This window comes from Nymphalis io, chromosome 15 (assembly GCF_905147045.1).
Source record: "Nymphalis io chromosome 15, ilAglIoxx1.1, whole genome shotgun sequence".
Lineage (NCBI taxonomy): Eukaryota > Metazoa > Arthropoda > Insecta > Lepidoptera > Nymphalidae > Nymphalis > Nymphalis io.
In genome coordinates this window covers 11,847,365-11,870,459 of record NC_065902.1, presented here as the reverse complement: position 1 = coordinate 11,870,459, position 23,095 = coordinate 11,847,365, and the positions used below count along the sequence as shown (strand labels likewise).

Here is a 23,095-nt window from a genome sequence, read left to right as displayed (position 1 = left end):
AACAATCCATCAATTTATTGAAGTCACTAGTCAGTGATGACGTATTGGTTAAAACTTCATTGATTGTTTTTTTTTAATTTCATTATTTACTTTTTTGTATGGGTGAACCTCTGGATGCCACACGCATAGCCGGGTTATGGAGTAAGCCAAATACTAGATTTTTTTAAATTTAGTAATAAATTAAAATACACTTTTAAAGTTAGCCTACATTAGGTTCCGGTTTCGAATAATGTTTGACGCTGAAGTATAACTATATGTGTACTAAAAAATAATTTCAAATGAAACAATTTCAATATTAACAGCATAGTTAATTCCTTAAAGTTCAGTCAGATTGATGGGAATAAACACATTCTTTTCAAAATTTGATCCTTATTGGATTGTCGAAATATAAGGTATGTTTTCTGTCCAAATCAATAGTTGTTATTGCCGACAGGGGATGTAAGTTTTGACAAAGGAAATGATGATTTTATTTTTATTAAGACTCATTTGAGGACGTATTGTTATTCTTGTAGTGTCGGATTTGGATACGACCAATCAAAATTTAATACAGCAGTACTATTCCGTAAGAACTTTGAATCTTGTTCGTGTACTGACTTATGATACGCTAATTTGACGCGTATATCCTTTAAACATTATGTTTATAATCAATATAGCATATCACTTGACACTTCATGATTGTGCTCTGCTTCGATCTCGCTAAGTTTCGACTTTGCAGAATAGCTAAAGGATATTATTATATAGGCATTACATTTAATTATTATTTACTAGTTTTCGCCCGTGTATTTGTGACGTGTTAGGTATAAAAATGTAGCCTATCTTGGGGTTCAAGCTTGCTTCATACCAAAATTCAACAAAATCGCTTCAGTGGTTGTACGGTTCATTGCACCGACAATATTGCATCGTTTATTTATCAATTTAGCGCGTCCTCAATATAACGCAAATGTAATTATTTTAGTCAGTCTAACTCTAGCCGATAGCACGCGTCTCATACCCATCATTCAATAGCATAGTTTAAGTATGTGAACAGAATACATATTTTAACATTGAGTTCAGTTACACAAAATAGATGCTTATGTGAACACCCTATACAGGTTTAGCCCCAAAAGTGTAAAAGACAAATAGAGTTATTTTCGCATTAATAATATTAAGTATATATGTTACGTGATAATTCAGGTTTATTTTATATCTTCGATGTTAAACATCTATTATTATTCAGGAGTAAATGAGTCGTATGCCGCGACGGACAATGGCATGACGCTCTTTTATGCCGTCACGCCTCTCCCCGCCTCTTCCTAATTCCTTGTGTAAATATGCATATATTATTACAAAAAATATATATATTAACGAAATAGTATTTTTATTTAATTTATGTCATATTTCTATTTTGGTGAGTAGGTAATTATAAATTATTTCAATATCCATTGATTTCGAAGTTTCACATATACCTTGTCGTATATACATGACGTTTGTTTTTATACAATATTTTCTTTCATTATAATAATTATTGTTAAACTTTAAGGCTTCGGCTTTAATTAAAATAAAAAGAAAACGCTCACTCATTGTATATTACGTTGGCTTTCTAATAATTATGTAAATAAACAAAAAAGTAATTTGCTTAAGAGACATTTATTAGTTTTGTACAAAACGTTATCTGTTTTTATTTAAACCAAAATATAATTCAGACCGTACTCTTTGGACGGAGTGAAGTGCAAGAAACACATTCGCGGGCGTCCGACGCACTGCTGCAGCAACATCGTGTCTCCTGAAACAGTTTTTTTTTTTTTTTTTTATAGAATAGGAAGGCGGACGAGCATATGGGCCACCTGATGGTAAGTGGTCACCAACGCTCTTAGACATTAGCATTGTAAGAAATGTCAACCATCGCTTACATATCCAATGCGCCACCAACCTTGGGAACTAAGATTTTATGTCCCTTGTGCCTGTAATTACACTGGCTCACTCACCCTTCAAACCGGAACACAACAATATCAAGTATTGCTGTTTTGCGGTAGAATATCTGATGAGTGGGTGGTACCTACCCAGACGAGCTTGCACAAAGCCCTACCACCAGTGAATGTGAGGGAATGCTGAGGGTTTTTTTTATAGAATAGTTAGATGGACGAGCATATAAGACAACTGATGGTAAGTGGTCACCAACCCACAAAGACATTGGTATTGAAACAAATGTCAACCATCGCTTACACCGCCAATGCGCCACCAGCCTTGGGAACTAAGATGGTATGTCCTTTGTGCCTGTAATTACACTGGCTCACCCACCAATCAAACCAGAACACAACAATACCAAGTACTGCTGTTTTGCGGTAGAATATCTGATGAGTGGGTGGAACCTATCCAGACGAGCTTTCACAAAGCCCTACCATCAGTGACCAGTGGTATTTAAATACTATTTTATTAAATATGCAATTCAACAGCTATATCTATCTTAAATGTCATAAGAAAACAATATTAGAATTTTTTTTACATAACACAAATAAGCTAATCAAGCTTATTTAACTGTAGAATAATTCTGGAATAAGTATCAAAGAAGCCAAGTATTAACAAGTAAATAAAACACAATAAGTGTATGTAGGTCAGGTAAGTTGGAAAATATCTTTCAGAATGCTTTAAGAGTAGCTCATAGAGCGTTGCACGTGAAATGACAAATTTAGGTTAAAGAAAAAGAAAAAACAACGATGTTTGTGCGCTAAGTTTCCTTTTGATCTCAAAAACCACTTGATATTCACAACAGTTAGTGGGTGAAATTTCTGTTACGTTTTTAGAACGTGAAATGTTTGTGTAATTAAATCTTACAAAAAATGGAAGAAAATTAAATTGTACAAGTGTGGACTATGAAAGGCGGAGACGAAATGGCCCAGTGATTAAAACGCGTAATTTTTATCACTACTTAATTTTTATGTGCTTTAATTATTTCTTTTTATAGTATAAGTTGGCGGACGAGCATATGGGCCACCTGATGGTAATTGGTCACCAACGCCCATAGACATTGTAAGAAATGTCAACCATCGCTTATATCGCCAATGCGCCACAAACTTTGGGAACTAAGATGTTATATCCCTTGTGCCTGTAATTACACTGGCTCACTCACCTTTCAAACCGGAACACAACAATAACAAGTACTGCTGTTTTGCGGTTGAATATCTGATGAATGGGTGGTTTCTACCCAGACGGGCTTGCACAAAGCCCTACCACCCTTATAATTTATCGCATGATTGGTTAATGAAAACATCGCGAGTAAATCTGCTTGTGTTCGATGAATATCTGCCACTTGCGTATCACCAACCCGCATTGAAGCAATGTTATGAAATAAGCATCGAATGGTTTTTTCGAAAGGAGAGATCCTCTCAATAGGATAACTAATATTTGACAAAACAAGAAATAAAAGCTAAAAAGGAACATATAACTCTAACTATCAGTCCATTACTCTCGAATATGTAAACTTATAATAACAATATTCTTTAACGTACAAGACAAATATATAAATACTGCAATATAATTTACAATAACCTGTCTGGTAACAACGGGTCGGTCGCTAGTTATCTTTTTAATAACATTTTTCTTACAGCCAAACAGCAATACTTAGTATTGTACTAAATATTGCTGTTTGTGCGGTAGAATACGTGATAAGTGGGTGGTACCTATGGGCTTGCAAAAAGTCCTACCAATAAGTACTTTTTTAATTTTAATTTACCGCAATGTACGTTCTGAGTTTCTCAATGGCTTCGGCCGTGGCTGGGCTGGACTGACAGACGAGCGGTGCTCCCCGTGCGTCACGCTTCTGGACTCGGCCGATCTCCACCGACGGCCGCTTCGAGCATGCGCTCTCACTCTAGTTAACAACTTTATCACTATAGCTTCTTTCAAGTTTCTTTTTTTTTTTTTTTATATTCGCCGGGAGGGCAAATGACTCTACTCCACCTGATGGTAAGTGGTAGTAGAGTCCAAACGTGACGACGGCCAGTACAGACGGGAAAAACGTTCTGCACTAGCCGCCTTCGCCTTGCCGGCCCGCAAGATGCCTCTTCACGCCTCGTTTGAAGGAACCCGGGTTGTAAGAGGAGGGGAACACGTGAGCTGGTAAGGAATTCCATTTTTTGGAAGTGCGACAAAGAAAGGAGTTGCCAAATTTCTTTGTTCGCGATGGAATTGATGTCACAGTTAGGCGGTGACATCGAGAACCAGCTCGCGTGGACTTAAGAAGGAAGGGGGAAGCAGGAATTCTTGTCTAAATGTGAAAAACTCAGACTTAATGACAGGAACAGACCTCGTGTCGGGCCCGTAATAAATTTATTGTGTCAAAAAAATCTCAGTAGCAATCAGGAAGCTGTCAGTCTTTCGTTCGTTTCAGATAACCGTCCTATCGGATTATGAGAGCGAGTACTTGTGTACCTAGATAATATACTAGCCAATCGTCCCTGCTACGCACGTGTACTTAGTGAGCGTCTACGTCGGAAGGAGTAACTCTGACAAATATCAAGTCAATCGCGCGGATAGTTTAGAGATCTCGTGATGAGTCGTATTTTGCTTATATATATATATATATATATATATATATATATATATATATATATATATATATTATATTTAACGTTGTAATCTAGATCTTTAAAAGATCGTTTCAATCGAGAAGACTTATTATATTATTACGTATATCGTATTACATACGTGTGCGCGTCACTGGTCGGGGTGCGCGTGTACCCCCTCAGGCGGCGGCGCGCCGCGCACACCAAACTGTTCACCTTCTCTATGGTGCTGTTGACGCCGTGCGTTGCGCGCTCGTGCAATTCTGCCTGCCTGTTTTATGTTAACACTTTAAAGAAACATTATAATAACGTAAATTATTATAAATAAGTTCCTGCCTACATCAAAATATTGTATGAATAGGTACCTTTGTTATTTGAGAATACGTCATATGGCTATGTATGAGTAGAGTCTATGCCGGACAGCATAAACGTAATTAATATGTACTTGGTTGGTGGTAGAGCTCTGTGCAAGCTCGTCTGGGTAGGTACCATCCACTCATCAGATATTCTACCGCAAAACAGCAGTACTTGGTATTGTTGTGTTCCGGTTTGAAGTGTGAGTGAGCCAGTGTAATTACAGGCACAAGGGACATGACATCTTAGTTCCCAAGGTTGGTGGCGCATTGGTAATGTAAGCTATGGTTAACATTTCTTACAATGCCAATGTCTATGGGCGTTGGTGACCACTTACCATCAGGTTACCCATATATGCTCGTCCGCCTTCCTATTCTATATAAAAAAAGAAACATATTATATATGAAATTAAGGGATCTACGTAGGTATAAGAGTAAAGAATAATTGTGATAATAATACAAATATACAATAGTGTTGCCTTGTTATTCTTTATTTTATTTACATATTAAAGGAGATAGTAATTATTGGCAGTTAAAAATGTAGATAATGTATTACAAAACTACTTAGACATTAACATATATATCATTACATTCCTTACTTGACCAGCAGGGAAAGGTCAATTAGAGAAATTCTCAAGTGTTAGGAATATCTCTAAATCTTTAAAATATTCATATAAGATAACTCCAACTCCATATAAGACCACTGTCAGTCCACCTTAAGGCTACGTCTGAATAAGGTCTATGACAATTAACTCGGTGACAATTAATACATAAATAGCGTATAATTGTATAAACAAAGCCTAAATACCGATAGAAACAATAATACATAAGCAGAAAAGCGTAGTTAAACCTTCTAAATACGCTGTATACGCTACATTATGGTTGATAATTATATACCTAGGTATATGAAAGTTTCATCACGATGATCCTAACCGTCAAGCAAGACTAATGTAAAATAACAGAAAAGTTTTATTAATCCATTTTATTTATAATTATTTTTTTCTTTAGGAAACTATACAGTCTGCTAGCTAATTTTCTAAACTATTTCATGTTCTAAACAAAGCTAATTTGTATTAGTAAATAAAAAAACGAAATCAATACTTTTTAATACAGATTATGCTACTTCAAGTGACTACTGTTAAAATCATAGAACATTTTTTTCCATATTACCAACCACTGCTCCAGGTAAGGCATATTGAACCTCTGACAGTAATGTTTCCTCACGTAATCCGCGTAGCAGAGCGACAGGAACCAGCAGACGGTGATGTGGATCTGAGGCTGCTGCTGCTTCAAGAACCTGGTTAATGGACCCAGAGGAACTATTTCCGTTTGACCCAGTAGTCCCGCCGTCGTTAACTCTAACAGTATGCTGGGACTCTGTGGTGAGAATGTTTTAGAGAATTAACCAGATAAGTCTCTATTTTTCATTGAAAAAATAAAAAAAGGCATACATTATTTGAATATTAATTAATATAAGCTCTTTTTATTGAGAACTTAGATGTTATGTCCCTTGTACCTGCAGTTACACTGGCTCACTCACCTCTTCAACCGGAACATAACATTGCTGCAACAACATAAGTATTGCTGCTCAACGATAGAATATGTGAATGGTGAGCTTACCCAGTTGGGCTTGCACAAAGCCCTGTCACCAAGTAAAATGTTCATTTGTATATATATGTATAGAGAATAAGATGAACCTAATTCAAGACCACTTACGTCCTTAATAAGGGTGTCCAGGTAGTATTGAAAGAAGCGCATCGAGCACACCCAGAGATGGACCATCAGGGCCAACATTCCGACGATCATTGACGACTAGTAGTAAATAAAAGTTTTCTAATTAGGTGGCAATATTACAAATATTTTGTGATTTTTTATTCCATCACTCAATAAACTGAATTCAAGTCAGAGGTTTTCGATGCTGCGAGCTCAATTCTTTAGTTTTTTTTTAATACCTAATGATCCCTACCATTAGATATAAAAAAAGTTATATTATTCTAATCTGGTTAGGCTTCCAACCCATCCATACGTTGGATATTAATATGTAATATTACCCATATGATATATGCCATTAACGTTACAATGTAGGTGGTTGGCTGCGAATTAGTCATACTAATATTATAAACGCGAAACTTTGTAAGAATAAATGGACGGATTTTTTCTTTCACGCAAAAACTACTAAGCCGATTTGAACGAAATTTGGAATAGATACAGCTTATACTCTGACTTAACCTATGTACCTAACACTTGCCCCCTCCCCTCAAACGCGGGTAAAATCTAGAGCGCAATAAAATGTTTATACGTGTTTGAATTTCAATGTAAAAAAAATAATCAAAAAGGATTCAAAAACTTCTAGGTGCACATTTACTCGTCGCAATAAAGTGTTAGAATTAGAAAAGTATCAAGGGCAATCGAAAGAATTCCTGTGCACTGACAACGAGGGTCTTCTCTAGCAGCGAAACGTGCGCGTGGTCGCCAGCTATGAAGACGGTCGCCTGCAGCTCGTTGTATAGGAAAAGTGCTGCGGCGCTCGCGAACACTATTGTCGGGCCCATCCCCCAAGCCTCCCCGTTGCAGCTCAGCCATTTCGCTATTGACTCTAACTGGTATTCGTATAGATTCTGAAAAGAATATACATTTTTAACCAAATACTCTATTCAGCCAAAATGTTAACACTTGATTTTGGAACAGAATGCGAAAACTTCATTGAACTAACGTCTTTATAATTATGTATTTCGAAAATTCAAAATAGGTAAAAAAATAGAGATTGATATTGTGTATCACTATACCCTTCTATAGCCTATTTTTTTTTTGTTTGTATTGTGTATAAGCCGAAGGTGTTTCTTATTTCAATAAATAAACAAATAATTTGTGACAGTTTGCAAAAGGAAATTTGAACGGTATTGTGATGTGAAAGCTAACTCTATCATTCTAAGCTAATATTATGGGGAGGAATCAATGTTTTATTAAGAGTAGAAGATGAATGAAAAAACAAGGATATGCTGCGTGCGAGATAATTAGGTAGGGGTAGCTAAGGATGTGACAAAAAATGGAGATAAATTATAAAATAAATGGGATACGTGCAAGAGATTTTCGATGATGACGATGATGATGAATGTAATGTTATATTGCCAATTATCACTCACGCAATGTGTATTGAAGCTTACAGTTTTTCCCGCCATACATAGGCCGGTGTCGAGTTTCCGTATCTCTTTGCTTTATCATTTTTAACAAGAATGTCATGGACACATCTCGTCAAGCTTAGACTTTATTAATTTTAAAATTTTACGCTAACAATTTAACATTTTGTCATAGTTTTTTAAGGTTTGGTGACAGGAGACACGTCAAAACTAGATGGTTTTGTATTTGACCTTCTTTTAGATTTTTTAAAAGGCATTGACTGTGAGTTGTTATGAGTATCGTTATGGAAACTTAGTAATAAATAATAATAAAAAAATATACATAAGTAATGACAATTGAATATCCGATTTACAAAAAAGCGCCAGTGTTGTTTTAAGTAGTTATAGCGAAGTGTACTGAAATGATTTGATGGATAGAACACGAGTAATTAAAAACGGTTGTAGGTTTAATTCATATACTATATTTGTGTTGTGACAACACTTAGGCTCGTAGTAAAATTGCTAAATAAACTTCCAAATTAATGATATAAATAAAACCACGATTCTTATAAACAAATGTCCAGACGGACCTGTAATGGCTGACACAGGCCTGTCTATCCATTTGTAATTTATTAATAATAGATAAACCACACGACAATAATCTACATATTATGCAAGGATACCTAAACATTTAATTAAGATATACAAAAACGAATAATAACAGCAGATAAACGATTAGAATTTTGTCAACACCGATTGTGGGTATATGAACTTTTTTTTTATTTTATATAAAAACACAGCACAGACTACACGAAATTTAAGATATGATAAGGGATTTAACATATGTTTTTTTTTATAATTCTAGTGAAAACACGAAAATGGTAACGGTTTTGATACAGAAAAACCGTTAAAAAATTCGAAATAAGAATGACAGTTTTCAATTTAGATAATGGTATGTTAAACAAGAAAATATTAAAAAGTAAATCGTGTTACTGTCTACGTACAATAACAAGTAGAATTTTGTTAAAGATGCTAACATCAATATACTACAACACGGATTACATAAAAAGCGTTATCTTAAAACTTAATATGCTACAATATACTAAGTAAGCTAAAATAATGGCCGTGCCGATTAACGATATACAATAATCGCAAAGCTAAACTTTATGTTATTATAATTTACCTATTACAAGTGGTTATAATAATAAAATATGTAAATATCGATTGTTATGTATTTTAATAATGTCATTTCTTCATTCATTGCCCTGGAATGGAGAAATGTTACAATGTATTAAAATATACTTAAATAAATATTACATTATTAAGCGGTTAAGTCGAGCATAAATTAAATATACTATATAAAGCGAATAAATTATTCTTTGATTGAAATTAATTAGTATACAATTTATAATTATAGTCTGACCAGCATTTCGTGTTACTTATATACAAGTAATACACACATTATATATGTACACAACTACACGTTCGTTGTTACTTTCTAGAAACGTTTTAAAGTTCTTTAACCTATGCTTCATAAAATCCTATTATATACTTGCATTTATAATATGTTATTATGTAATGAGTATGTTTTTTTTATTAAATAAGTAAAAGATTTTCTACTTCATACAACATTTAATGATATATTTCATTATATAATATACTACTCAATACATTTATTAATTTTAAATAATTCAATATAATATCATTTACTAATATTAAATGAAACAGGTTATCTCAATTGGAGATTTTAGGTCCATTATTTAAAATGTTGCCCTTGAAGACCCGTACGATTCATATACTAAGTTTAAATATAATTTAAAGCTATTATATATGTAGGTATGTATTAAACACTTCATAAAATTTTCATAATATGTACATTGTGCTATTCAACGACATGTTAATTTTATTTAAAACATTACCTAGAAATGTTTGTTCGTGATGAGCATATATAACCTTTATCTAAATATAACATTTACTTATTATTATATAAGTATCCAAAGCTCAAGCATCCAAGCGTTCTCTAAAGTTACTGGAACACATGTATGATTATATTTCATAAACAATTATATTCACTAACGTAAACATTTCAACGTTTAATTTATCCTAAATACAATAAAATATTCGTCTTTATTGTAAAACGTTACGACTTCAAGACCTAACGTTAGGCAAGCAAATGCCATGTTGGTCCGAATCCGTATATGCCTGAACGAAACTGACTGTCCTGGCCGGTAAGTTTCTTTATTATAATTATAGATTTATAATATCGGTAGCATGAATACCCATTATTTATAGTCCACTAAATGTTTAAGGTTTAGGTAAGAGTAATAAGTTGACAAATCTTATACGTCACTATTTTTGGGTTATACGAATATCTAAACAAGCCATTCGATGGTGGGTGGTTTCGTTTGTAGTGGGTAGCTTTGAGTGGTGAGGCGGTCAGGTCACAGACTGCAAAGCGCGTGGTCGGCTGGTGGTATGGAAGTTTCCACCGGGCGTATGATAGTCTTGAGTCGCTATAAAAATCGAGAATAATTTGAAGTTATGGTGCTATGTAACAATAATTTAGTTCGACGAAAATCAATCAGAGAGCCAAATCTACTAATTTATAATGTTAACGATACATTCCCGATTCAATTCCGATCTAACTTTTACCAATCGAAACTGAATCGTGTTAGTAAAATAGAAAAACAGCAACGATTGCGTTTCGATTCGATTGCAATAATGTCAATTTGTTAGTAGAATTGACTCCTAGTTATTTCTTTCCGTTATATAACACAGTGACAGCCTGTTAATGTCCCACTGCTGGGCTAAGGCCTCCTCTCCTTTTGAGGAGAAGGTTTTGGAGCTTATACTACCACGCTGCTCCATATATATTCCGTTATATAAATATAAATTCATTTAGAAAACATATTTAAAAAGTTATTGACGTCAAGTAACTTTTTGAAGTAAAGTTACTTTTTATAAACAAATCGGAATATATATAAGAATAAAAAAATATACACAACGAAATTAACGTTACGAATTACAATTATGTGTTTATGTATATTTAATTTATTTACACTTCAAAGTTTTAATTATGTTTTTCCACAATGTTTGTTAATATGTTACTGAACAAATACCTTTTTTGTTAATATGAAAGATGGAAAGAAACCCAATAACATTTTATTGGCCGGATCTGGGAATTGAACCCAGGCCCTCCGGGTCGGCGGCCACTCTATATCTATAATATCTAGCCAGTAGACCATCGAGGCAGTCAGTATCAGAATACTCACATTGATACAAGTGCCAGGAGTGATCAGCAGCTTGTAAATGAAGTAAAGCGGTATGCAAGAGACGGTAGTGCCAGTCATAAGCCAGCCCACGCGGATGGACCAGCGCGGGAACACGTATTCCCCTCCGAGCATCTCCTCGTGGGCTAGCACCGAGAACACGAACAGCACCAGCAGGAATACGGGACTGAAAGAGATATTTCATTTAGGTTGTTTTAATGGAGGTCCCAAATTATAGATAGTACTTTTTTAAGCTTACATAATTAAGCGATCTGCTATACCAACGTATACATATAAAAGTCTGTTTAAAAATGTATTTCTTTTTAAACTTAGTATAATCTTAATTACTATGAAGTCACTCACATCTAAACGCTAACCGGCAATATTTATATTGCTGTGCCCCTTGGTAAAGTAAGCCAATGTAAATACAGGTTCATACATTATATTATAATATTATAATATATGTATCATATAATAATAATAGAGGCGTTAAGATGCATCTTGCAGACCGGGATGGCTAGTGCAGAACATTCTTCCCGATTGTACCGGCCGTCGTCGTGTTTGGACTCCACCACCACTTACCACTACCATATATAAAAAAATTATCTTAATACTTGTTGATGCTGCATTGACAATGTAAGCTATGGTTAGTATTTTTAGTGTAGTATTTCAGTTAATATCTTTGTAGGTGGTAATCATTAATAATAATATGACCCATTTGTACATTTGCTCATTTTAATTAAAAAAAAAGTAATGAGATAGACTTTACCTAATGTAAGACCAACATGCCCGCCAAAACCATCCAGGCTTGTGTCCGAGCATGCTCTGCACATCCTCGGAGAAGCGTCCGACGCCGTACACCCAGCACACACCGGCCGCCTCCGCGAACACCACGAACAGGATCGCCAGCCCCGGGCCGTAGACGTTTAGAAGGTCAACTAAATACACGCCGCCCTAAAACAGCATTACGATCATATACTTTACTTTTAGTAAAAATTATATTATATATATATAATATAATTTTTACAAACTATAGTTTGAAATTAAAAAAATATATGCTACTTTTAGCAAAGAAATTTCATTTGTATAAAAAAATTTTTAAGTCTTTTTTTTTTAAATTTTTTTTATAGTCAAAGAAAAATGTACCGTCGGTTCGGAAATTAAAATACCTTAGAAGAACCGGCGATAGAAAGTTGGCGGGTTATTTTTGTTTTTTATTGTATAATATTCATAAATATTAATTAAAATATTATATATATAATCAAATAAAGTATTTTGTACATACATTCAAAGATACGCACACTACGAAGAACCGTATTTTAGGGGTCAGTGTCATCCCATAAGCTGATTACATTGTATATTAAATTACTGAGAAAAAAGTATAATCTCTCAAAGTGTCAAAGAACTTACTTATGCTTTATTTATATATTGATTCATATGTAGACATAAAATATAGGACGATAAAAGTTCTGTTAAATAAAACGAAAACGGAGTAGCCACTAAATACACTCTTAGTTTGCTACACATCGCCTGGTCATTCCTCTAAGTGCGAGATGAATAATGCAACGGAATACATTCTCGCCTCCAACCCTGGTGGCTGATAACGCACCAGTAATTTATTGAATACATTTAGTATTTGTTTTTGAGATTAAACGGCCAGTCGTTGGGGTTATTTTTATATAAGTGAACATATAACTTTGTTAATAAGATATATCTATATTATATATTTTATTAGGAGTACCTCATTGATATAGTGGATAGTATATAAGGTTGCAGAATAATAGGTCCTGGGTTTGAATCGCGAACATAAGGTTATTGGGTTGTTCTTTTAAGAAATGCGAGTGCAGTTGCACCCGCGTTTGTGTAGTTGCGAATTATCGTATTTCCTGTGCAGCTGGCTGTTCTTAGAGGACATTATCATCAAATCAAATTAAAATGATTTATTCAACATTATATTACACTTGCTTAATGTTAGTCATTTTAATTAGTAATTAAGAGCCAATAGCCCAGTAGTTAGAACGTGTAAATTTTAACCAATGATCGCAGGTTCAAATCCAGGCAAGCACAACTAAATTTTCATGTGCTTCATTTATGTTTATAATTTTACTATAGGAAAATATTGGAAATAATTGGTTTTAGAAGAAGTCCTGGCACAGCGTGTCACTAGCGTGGTTCAGACAAACACAAACAAATATGTTCGATCGCTCTATTTTTTTTTTTTTTGATGTAACTAAAGATAACTTTAAGACAAATCTATTCGTGCTGTAATAGATAAAAAAAGAAAAACAATTTAATAGATATAGATATAATGCGATCTTCACATAAGTCTTTAGTTAACGCAAATGTGACTTTGCGTTTAAAACTCTTACTAGGGAGGTTTTTTTAAATATCATTACGAGGTTAGCCGTAAATCGCTAACCCTGTCGTAAACTGTCAACGTTACTGGGTTCTTTGTCCGGTATGAGTTATACAACCGTACTTTTGAATTGAAACTAAACATATACGAAGATATAAATTTAGTAATTACTATATTATATTGATTTTAACATATAATATATTTTTCAAACGGATGTAATATCATTTTGTTTTCTGTTGCACATCTACCTACAAACATTATTTATTGCGATTTCTAAGATAGGCTCATAGGCTCTTTCATTATGAAAACAAAAAAAAAAATTACTATAGAGATCGAAAAATCATTGATAATAGAAGTAAACTTCTATTTGTGCGTCTGATATTTTACATATACATAGAAACATGGTACAACGTGACAATCGACCTATAACGCATTTTAAGGTCGAGTGTTACCATCTGGTAATAAATACTTATTAACCTTCGCGAGTATATACTGGCCCTTCACTAGTGTCAAACATGTAAGAGATCTTAAATATTTTGTACTGAGAAACTATACTGGTTCAAATCTGTGAAACAAAAAATTGAGTAAAGGACAACCGGACCCTGAAAAGTTTCTTCTTTGGTCCTAAAGAATTTTTACTTCTAAACGCTTAAAAAATATTTTACTTACATATGTGGTGGTTGGTAGAGCACAGATGTATATAAAGAGCAATAGAAACGCTACAAATATCTCCCGGTGCCGGCCGAGTACTCGAGGGTACTCATCACACAGGGCGGTCGTCACTGCTTCTAAGCCTATAACATATTATTTAAGTAAATATATGATAATAAAAAAGCCGAGGTGGCCCAGTTGTAAGAACGCGTGAATCTTAACCGATGATCGTGGCTTCAAATCCGGGCAAGCACCACTGAATTTTCATGAGCTTAATTTGTTATTATAATTCATCTCGTGCTTGACGGTCAAGGAAAACATCGTGAGGAAACCTGCATTGTCGAATTTCATTGAAACCCGCATTGGAGCAGCGTGGTGGAATAAGCTCCCAACCTTTACCTCAAAAGGGAGAGGAGGCCTTAGCCCAGCAGTGGGACATTCACAGGCTATTACTGATGATAATTTTATGTAATGTTATAAGAAAAAAAGAATAAACAATGTGGAGGAATAAGCTAACGTCAAGTTTCTCCGCAAACTTAATCAATGATTTGTGAGCAAAGGTAATATTATTAATAATAAAATAAATTGAAACTTCAATTCCTAACGATTATATTATTTTTAAGACAATAAACTCAAATATCATACCGACATAATCGAAATTAACGATTTTTGGAAAGTAAAACATACCCTGTAACTGTATACATCTCGATTATTATATAATTTATATATAAGCAGAGTTTAAAATTATCAATTAATCTTACCACCGAAAGTGCTGTCAAGTCCCAGGGTGATCAGCATGAGGAAAAAGATGATGGCCCAGAACACGGAACCGGTCATAGTGGCGATGGCTTCAGGGTACACGATGAATACCAAACCTGGGCCCTCTAGACCTACTTCTTCGATGCTCTTGTTTTGCACGTGCGCCATGTAACTGCAGATATAAAATGTTAAAATTGTTGAATTACTCGTATATGTGCACGAAAAAAGTGTAAGTAAATTTATAATCCTATTTCAAATATTCAAAACTAATGCGTGATAAAAAAAATATAGCCGTTAAGATGATGACTGATGATGTTGTGACAATAATAACACAAGTATCGCTAATAGTAATCAAATTATATATGACGATAATGTGATAAACCAGAACCAAGAAATATCTTGAACAGCATACCCTAGAACAGAGAAGATGACGAAGCCAGCCAGGAAACTAGTAAGACAGTTGATGGAGGATGTAATAAGCGCGTCGCGGTAGCAATTGTTGTTAAATTTGTTGTAGCTTGACAATGCTAGCAGCGTCCCGAAGCCTGGGCCCAAAGAGAAGAAGATTTGGGAAGCCGCATCAATCCATACCTGAATGTAATAAAATAGCACGTTTGAATCAAATAATGAATTCGATAAACGTACCGTAAAACTGGGAAAAACAAATAATTTATTCATTGTGATAAAGAAAAGTGGTATAGAAATTAATTAGAACGATCAGTTATATATTTATTGATAATAGTGTCCTCCTAGATAGATGAATGCAATAATTTTTATGGACCCGTGGTTCAATCCAGGACTTCGTGCCTAATAAACTAGCCACTAGATCAACTAGGTAGTCTTATATTTTTTAAGTTAATTATAGTTAGGTGTATATGAATATGAAAAACTTTTTTCACCTTTGAGTTCTGTAACTTGTGCCATTCTGGTGTAAGGTAGTAGCGGATGCCTTCAGTTGCACCTGGTAGAGTTACTCCCCTTGCGAGTAGAATCAGCAGGACCACATACGGTGCTAACGCCGTAACCCATACCACCTAGTACAGGTAAAAGCATTTGAATAAGAACAGTCTACTGATGTCACATATTGGCATGAATACTTACAGTCGACATTTCGATATTATATTCAATGCAAACAGCATTTATATATTATTTTTTATAATTTGACTGAACTTCTGAATCATGGATATTTTTATGCATATTTTCTACATATATAAAAACCTTCCTTCCTTTCCGTCTTTACATAAAATAATTTTAATTTTATAAGATACTTTTTATAACAATATATAATTGCATTATGAAATGAAGATAATTCAATATAACTAAGTGAAACTTTATCTGAACTTACCTTTCCAGCGCTTCTGACGCCTTTCCACAGCGAGAAGTATACCAAAACGAAGACCCCAAAGACACAAAGCGCTAGAGATGGCTTAATAGGTCCCATATCATCCAGCCCGTTTGATCTTTGTTGTTCCAGGACGTTGCGCCTGATTGAAAATAATTTTGTTCATTAATAATAAGTATTTACAATTCTAATCACAAGAGAATTTAACAATTCATCAATTATTAAATAATCATGGAACATATAATAACTTAATAAACCTAGAATACATATAATCTTATAAAGAAAGTCGTAAATTAGAGAATGATTAATTATAGCTCAAAGTCCAAAACAAATAAAAAGGCACTCACTCAAAGAATTCCTTAGCAGGTGTTGAAGAATTGGGGTTGATCTGTGGCGAGGTGACGGGCATGCAAAGAGGCGTGTTCCACTCATTGTCACAGCTGGTCCAGGGTAGTACGGAGTTGATTGATGCCAGCGACGCTATCAGATAATATACCGCCCAGCCGATGATGGTGTTGTAATACATACCCATGTAGATGTCGATCATGCATATCGCGTAGCCTACACCTGTTATACCAAAAAATAATATAAGAATATTAACAGCAATACGTCCAAGAAGGCAGGTGTAGTAGTGAAAGTTATAACAGAATATTTAAAATAGAATTATTAGTAAATATATGACCACGAAGTACACGTAAAATGCTTATTGTGTCTTGGTCGTAAATCTGGTAGTGTAATGTTATAGAATTCCATACATTCGCTTCTGTTCCTAAATTCTTAAGGAATGTTTTAAATGTATCGTAACGTAGCTATGCTCCTAATTTGTTTATGAATTTCTTTAAAAAATGTTCTAATTTTATCAGAGAATAAACAAACTCTATTGCATTATCTGATGTTTAATCGTATCTACTGTAAACCGTATAAATCATTTATCCTTTCATAATAAATCTTCAAACACTTAAAATCGAATTAGTCGTTTCTATCGGGCGGCAATTCTCGCTCGCGAACTTACGAAGTTGGTTCCATGTTTGATCAAATCAGCGCCATCTGTCGGTAATCAAATGATATCAACGCGCTCGCTAATTGATTTAGATGTCACAAGATGGCACGATTTATACGAATTGATAACAAATCTTACTCCGCTACTTTGAAATCGAATTTCCTAGTTACGAGTTTCAAATTTTGTTTTAGCTTCTTTGACTGAATAAATTTTTGAAAGCATATTTTTGGACTCAACTAATTGCATAATGTTTGCTTTGAATAATACTTATTACACCTTGTCAAAGACATTGACATACATACCTTCCTAGAATAAATAAATAAATAAAAAATCAAAAGGTACCGTCATACATACGTTTCCAAAATAATTTGGATAATTTCGACCACTCACCATACTTGTATCTGTGTATATGCATATATGCGTGTATATGTGAACCGGTACACAGTGTTTACGCGCCTGCTTCGGTTGAGGAAAGCGCGATAGCTCTCGATAAGCGAATGACGAGAAAATGATGCATGGCGTCGAGATAAGGGTCATGTTTACGTTATTAACATTATTCAATCTAAATTACGTTATATTTGATATTTTCGATAGCATTTAATGTCCTCATAACTTACTTGTAAGATCAGCAGTGATATTCTAGAAGTGAATTCGTAATTCAATTATTTTGATATTTCATGACTATTTGATATGTGATATTTGTTATAGTCGATGTCGTTTCATTTTATGACATTTTACCATCGTTCTCTGCGGTCAGTTTCGAGTTTGTTAAGAAAAATATTTACAATTGTTTATTGATGTAAGATGTATATTATGTCCATTAATAACAGCAAACATCACAAATTCTATTTAATTAATTGGAAAACCAGTTTAATTGACGGAGCATTCTCGCAATTCTGTCAATATAAACTTTTGATTAGGTTGATTAAGTTCAGTTAAGCTATTTGCTATGTCATTAATTCAGTTATAAATAAAAAAGTAACGAATAAAATACTCGAATAGATATTCGACAAACTTTGGCGACGGGCAAATGGGTCACCTGATGTTATAAATGGTCACCAGCGCCCATTAGACATTAGCGATGTAAGTATTATTAATCATTTCTTACGTCACCAATGCGCCACCAACCTTGGTAACGAAGATGTTATGTCTCTTGACAATAATGATAAGTAGTTACACTGGCTCAATCACCCTTCAAACCAGAATGCAACAAGAATATCTGATAAGCCCAGACTCAATAACACTAAACACAAAACCCTACCAATGTGTATACACAATGATATGATAGATTATTCATTTATCTGATGTTTCTGTCAATAAATATATGACTTGATTAAAGTTATATTACCTTCTCGTAATCAATAAGATTTATGATAAAATTCGGTTTGAAATTAAACTATAGAGCCGCAAAGGTCATTAAAATAATTATCTTCATTAAAATAATTTTACAACTTTTCAAAATTTTAATAAAATAAATTATAACAATAAAACGAAGATAGAAAATATTAGTTAAATTATAAAAGACGGTCGTCATTTCTTTGCAATAGCTAGAATGTCACGAACTAAATTTTATTTAGGGGTGGAATTGGGCTCTTCTGTCCGTAAAAAATATTATTAGAGACCTTTTGGAAACCATATTGAGAGTCAAAAGCAGATATAGCAATAAATAAAAAGGTCAAATAAAAGAATAGACTGTGAATGTTCCACAGCTGGGCTTAGGCCTCTAGATTTTAGGAGAAGGTGGACTTCTTCCGCCATTTATGGGTATGTTTTATCCAATATTATTTTGGTCCAATTGAGACCATACGACGATAACAATTGTGAAATAAAAATAATTTAAATATTTTTCTTAAAAAAACTTGTCACTCGCGAACATAAGGAAGGCTTGTTTCAATAAAAAAAAATTAGTTTGAATTTTAGTTCATCATTTTAATATATAACGATCTTGAACTACCACTTATACAATAATTATTAATACATAATGACGAGAAATTTATTGAGAGATTTTTAAAAATTTTATCATTAAGAGAGAAATCGGTGAAAGTTCAATAGACGACGCGGTCGGACTTTTTCAAATGACCCTCGCGACGAGAGCAACTCAAACATTTACTGAAGAGATTTCGCGTCCCGACTTCTTAACATACAACTTGGTAGCTAGCTAGGTATTGCGTGCCTACTACTGATTCTAAAAAAAAATAGTGAATGTAGTTTTCGACGTATATCTACATTTATATACCGTTAGTAGAGTTTTTTCAAATGAAATACAAAGTCAAAACAAGTGCATAATTGACATGTCCTCTAATGCAATTAATATATAAGAACTCCACGCTTTCTTACAAATCGCAGAATCAGTACTTAATAAAGTTGTAGATAGTACAGTAATAGGATGTAAATATCCCACCGCTGGACTAAAGCCTCCTCTCTCTTTGACAAGGAGGTTTGAAGCTCATTCCACCACGATACTCCTGGTGAATATATATTGTGCTGAATTTAATTAAAATTCATGATGTTGTCCTTCACTGCCGAGCTCGAGATGAAATAATACAAATTAAGCTCATGAAAATTCAATGATGTTTGCCTTGGTTTGAACCCGCTTTCAGCGGTTAAGATTTACGCGTTCTAACCACTGGGTGATCTCGAATCAAAGAACGCTTATATATTTCTATATATATAACTCAAGTTGTAGATAAATTAAATGTATAATCGAATCCTTATAAAAAGTAGCTGAGTTTCCTGCTGGTTCTTCTCAATTAAATCTACTTCCCTAACAGTCGGTTAGTTTGAATTAAATTAATCGTGTAAAATTATTTAAAAGTGAAGTAAAATTGAATTGATTTGATCCGACTCATTGGTTGTGAAACACGAAACAATAAAGAACGTCATTAGAACTTTAATAACTCCCCAGGCTTTACATTACATTATCATCGTACGTATAATTATCACATAAAGGCTCTAGTCTCGATTATGTACTAATTGGAGTTCTCATTGGTACAGAGGGTACATCGGTACATACCCTAAATATTGTATCGCAACACTATTTATTTCATTTTTTTTATTATACAACTAGGTGCCATCCAAGCACATGTATACCAGCTTCTTGAAAACCAGCACTGTTTCCTAACAGACCTAAAACATGCCGATGCATGATGAATACCATTTTGGTTATCAAACTAACTAACATTTTTATTGCTTGTTAATTGTTATCACGTAAATGACTTCTTGCTTTCATACTTTATATATATAACTATAGCTGTTTATATAGTAACGTAATATATATAAGAACTATCCTTCAGAACCCAAGAGTCAAGCGGCCTCTATTTCATACATTTTAATTTCATCCCTCCATCGTCCAGCCTCACCATTTGTCTTGCGTTAAAAGCATTGCTCCTGTATATTTATAAAGGCCAATGTCGTAGAGTGAAGTGAGGAAAGCAATTGATTTGAAATGTTCTACTATTTTACGCCTAGTCATGTCCTGGAGACTGGAAATTTATCTTCTTGAAACCTTGGTCAGTTAAATGTACGCTTGTGTTATTTATTTAACATTCAAATCAAGTAAATATTATGAATTTACGTTTATATAAAATGAATATATTAAACGCATTATGTGGATTTTAGTTCTTGTATAAGTTAATTATATTATTGAGTATAATATACGATGTTTATTAGACAATGCTGTCTTTTTCTTTCGAATGTCAAATCAATAATGTCAGAAAGAGATAAATCAGACTAAATCTATAAACATATATATCTAAATCGAACAATCTTTAAGCAACGTTTTACGTTTGCAAGGCTGCTTATGTATATCTTTTATTTTTTGTCAAAACATTTAATACTTTGGTCGCAATAGATTTTTACATAAAGCGTATTCAATGAAAACCGGCGAAATATAAATTCTCATGGGATAACGGGATCGAATAATTACTTAGCAGTGACGGTGAATATTGATATATTTGTGCTTTGATCGTCCCATCACTGGTCTTAATAAGGAAATCGTCTTGAATGCCTTAAAGGAATTGTAGCTTTTAGCATTAATTTTTAGATACAAATATCTAATTGTTCTTTGCTACCTTCAAATATATATTTATATGTTACAGGATAAAACACACGTATATATCAAAAACAAATAAATAATAGTATTTTCTTAAAAATATGTTTTTATTTACGTAAGTTTACCGATTCCCGGCTAAGAAAAAGCTGATCTTGAAAAAAATCACTCGTGATTGTGATGTTGGGATTTTATAATAATAAAAAAAGATTTACCTTTTAAAGCCGGACATATTCTTTTCCACAGCGTCAGACATCCACAACGATGGTACTGCCCCAGCGCTAGCTCCATGAAGAATAGAGGAAGACCACCAAACAACAGCATCACGCAATATGGGATAAGAAAAGCACCTGGTTTGAGGAAATAATTTAAATTAGGAATATGTATATGTGTAACAAATCGGAGATTTTAATCAACGTGTGAAACTGGTCTATCCTTAGTAATGAAATGATAATTTATTTGAATAGTCGTTCACAAATTTTACAGATTCGCTACCAGCGGTTTGCAAATTAGATTATATTAAGAAGAACCAACTTGAAATTAAATAGCCCCATATAATAACGATTTATATTATGATAAAGATCGATTTACTTTTTCATATTTTGAAATGATTTTGTTGCCTCAAAAAATAATCATTAACGTTAACCATGCACCATTATACCATAAGAAATTGCACTAATATTCCTGTAATCGATGGTTCTTAATTGGAAATACAGAAATTCTAAATATTATTATGAAATAATAAATTCTTACCACCGCCATTTTGATAACAGATGTAAGGGAATCGCCAAACATTTCCAAGGTCAACAGCAAACCCCACCACCGCGAGCAGGAACTCCGCTTTCTTCGCCCATGTCTCCCGCTGTCTTTCCGGAGTCAGTGACACCACGATAGATCGCGTTTTGTGGCTCTGTTATGATAATAAGTCATGAGTGCTTCGTTGGTCTAATGGTTTACTAAGGATATCGCGAAACGTTACAGAATAACAAAATAGTAACTGAGATTTTCTTAACACGCAGCGCGGTTTGCACGAGTTTAAGTTCATAATACAAATGAGTATATTGAGTGTTTTAATAGCAAGATGTTGTGCAAAATGTCTGACTCTTAATGCAAAAATTATCAGAATTAGATTTGTCTCAAAATTTTTAGCGAGGATTAGATGCACTATCGTGTTACTAGATCCCTGTTATATATACCAGTATGCAGTATCAAAGCCAGTGGTATATGCTATCGCTATATATACATATACCGCCATATATACATTCAATAAATTAATCATCACATAAATTGCGTGTATTAAGATACTTGGCCACTTGTTCCTTGTTAGCTCCTTAGAATGCGGACGAAGATGGTCCGATCTGATCTAGTTTTAAGTATTGCAGTTTTACTAACATTGTTGGTGGGCGGAGGCTGGGACGGTGGTAGAGCGGGAGCAGTGTCGGGCGCGGTCGGCGAGTCCGGCGGCGCGGGCGGCATTTCCTCGCAGTCGCCGATTCGCCGCTCCGGCCCTGGGCTCTCGCCCTGTACACAACGATTAAAATTAACACAATATAATTACTGGAAATAATTGTTATAAATATTTGCTAATATAGTAGGTGTTTTTTTAAATAATAGCCTTCAAATATGCATAAGAAGGTGGGCGGATAAATGGGCCACTATG

The 23,095-nt window shown here is 34.0% G+C and overlaps 2 protein-coding genes across 3 annotated transcripts; both read right to left on the bottom strand.

Annotated features, from left to right (window-relative positions):
- Positions 1-1,615: 1,615 nt before the first annotated feature.
- Positions 1,616-8,222, bottom strand: LOC126773852 (uncharacterized). Of its 2 annotated transcripts, none has more exons than XM_050495067.1 (7): positions 8,038-8,222; positions 7,327-7,512; positions 6,611-6,706; positions 6,069-6,271; positions 4,684-4,812; positions 3,710-3,845; positions 1,616-1,762 (listed from the first exon to the last, which is right to left on the bottom strand). In XM_050495067.1, exons 1-7 carry the CDS (start codon positions 8,071-8,073, stop codon positions 1,679-1,681), a joined length of 870 nt encoding a protein of 289 aa, XP_050351024.1. In that variant the 5' UTR covers positions 8,074-8,222; the 3' UTR covers positions 1,616-1,678. The 2 variants fall into 2 exon arrangements, with proteins under 2 accessions (XP_050351024.1, XP_050351023.1); XM_050495066.1 differs by having other exon boundaries at positions 3,710-3,847; positions 8,059-8,222.
- A 2,182-nt stretch (positions 8,223-10,404) lies between these two features.
- LOC126773954 (sodium-dependent serotonin transporter) lies at positions 10,405-22,839 on the bottom strand (the record flags this gene model as incomplete). Its single annotated transcript, XM_050495215.1, has 12 exons — positions 10,405-10,523; positions 11,283-11,466; positions 12,049-12,233; positions 14,305-14,429; positions 15,048-15,217; positions 15,458-15,636; positions 15,945-16,079; positions 16,391-16,529; positions 16,735-16,954; positions 21,651-21,785; positions 22,189-22,339; positions 22,813-22,839. Coding segments are annotated over 12 exons (1,722 nt in total), but the record flags the coding sequence as incomplete, so codon positions are not given.
- Positions 22,840-23,095: the final 256 nt, after the last annotated feature.

What these genes read in the sequence shown, in the direction of transcription:
- LOC126773852 (XM_050495066.1), bottom strand. An exon ending in ATGCCTTACCTGGAGCAGTG is followed by an intron (nt 4,813 to 6,068) that starts GTTGGTAATATG and finishes AACATAAAACAG; the next exon opens with GCAGGCAGAATTGCACGAGC. An exon ending in AACTCAGAACGTACATTGCG is followed by an intron (nt 1,763 to 3,709) that starts GTAAATTAAAAT and finishes AAACTGTTTCAG; the next exon opens with GAGACACGATGTTGCTGCAG.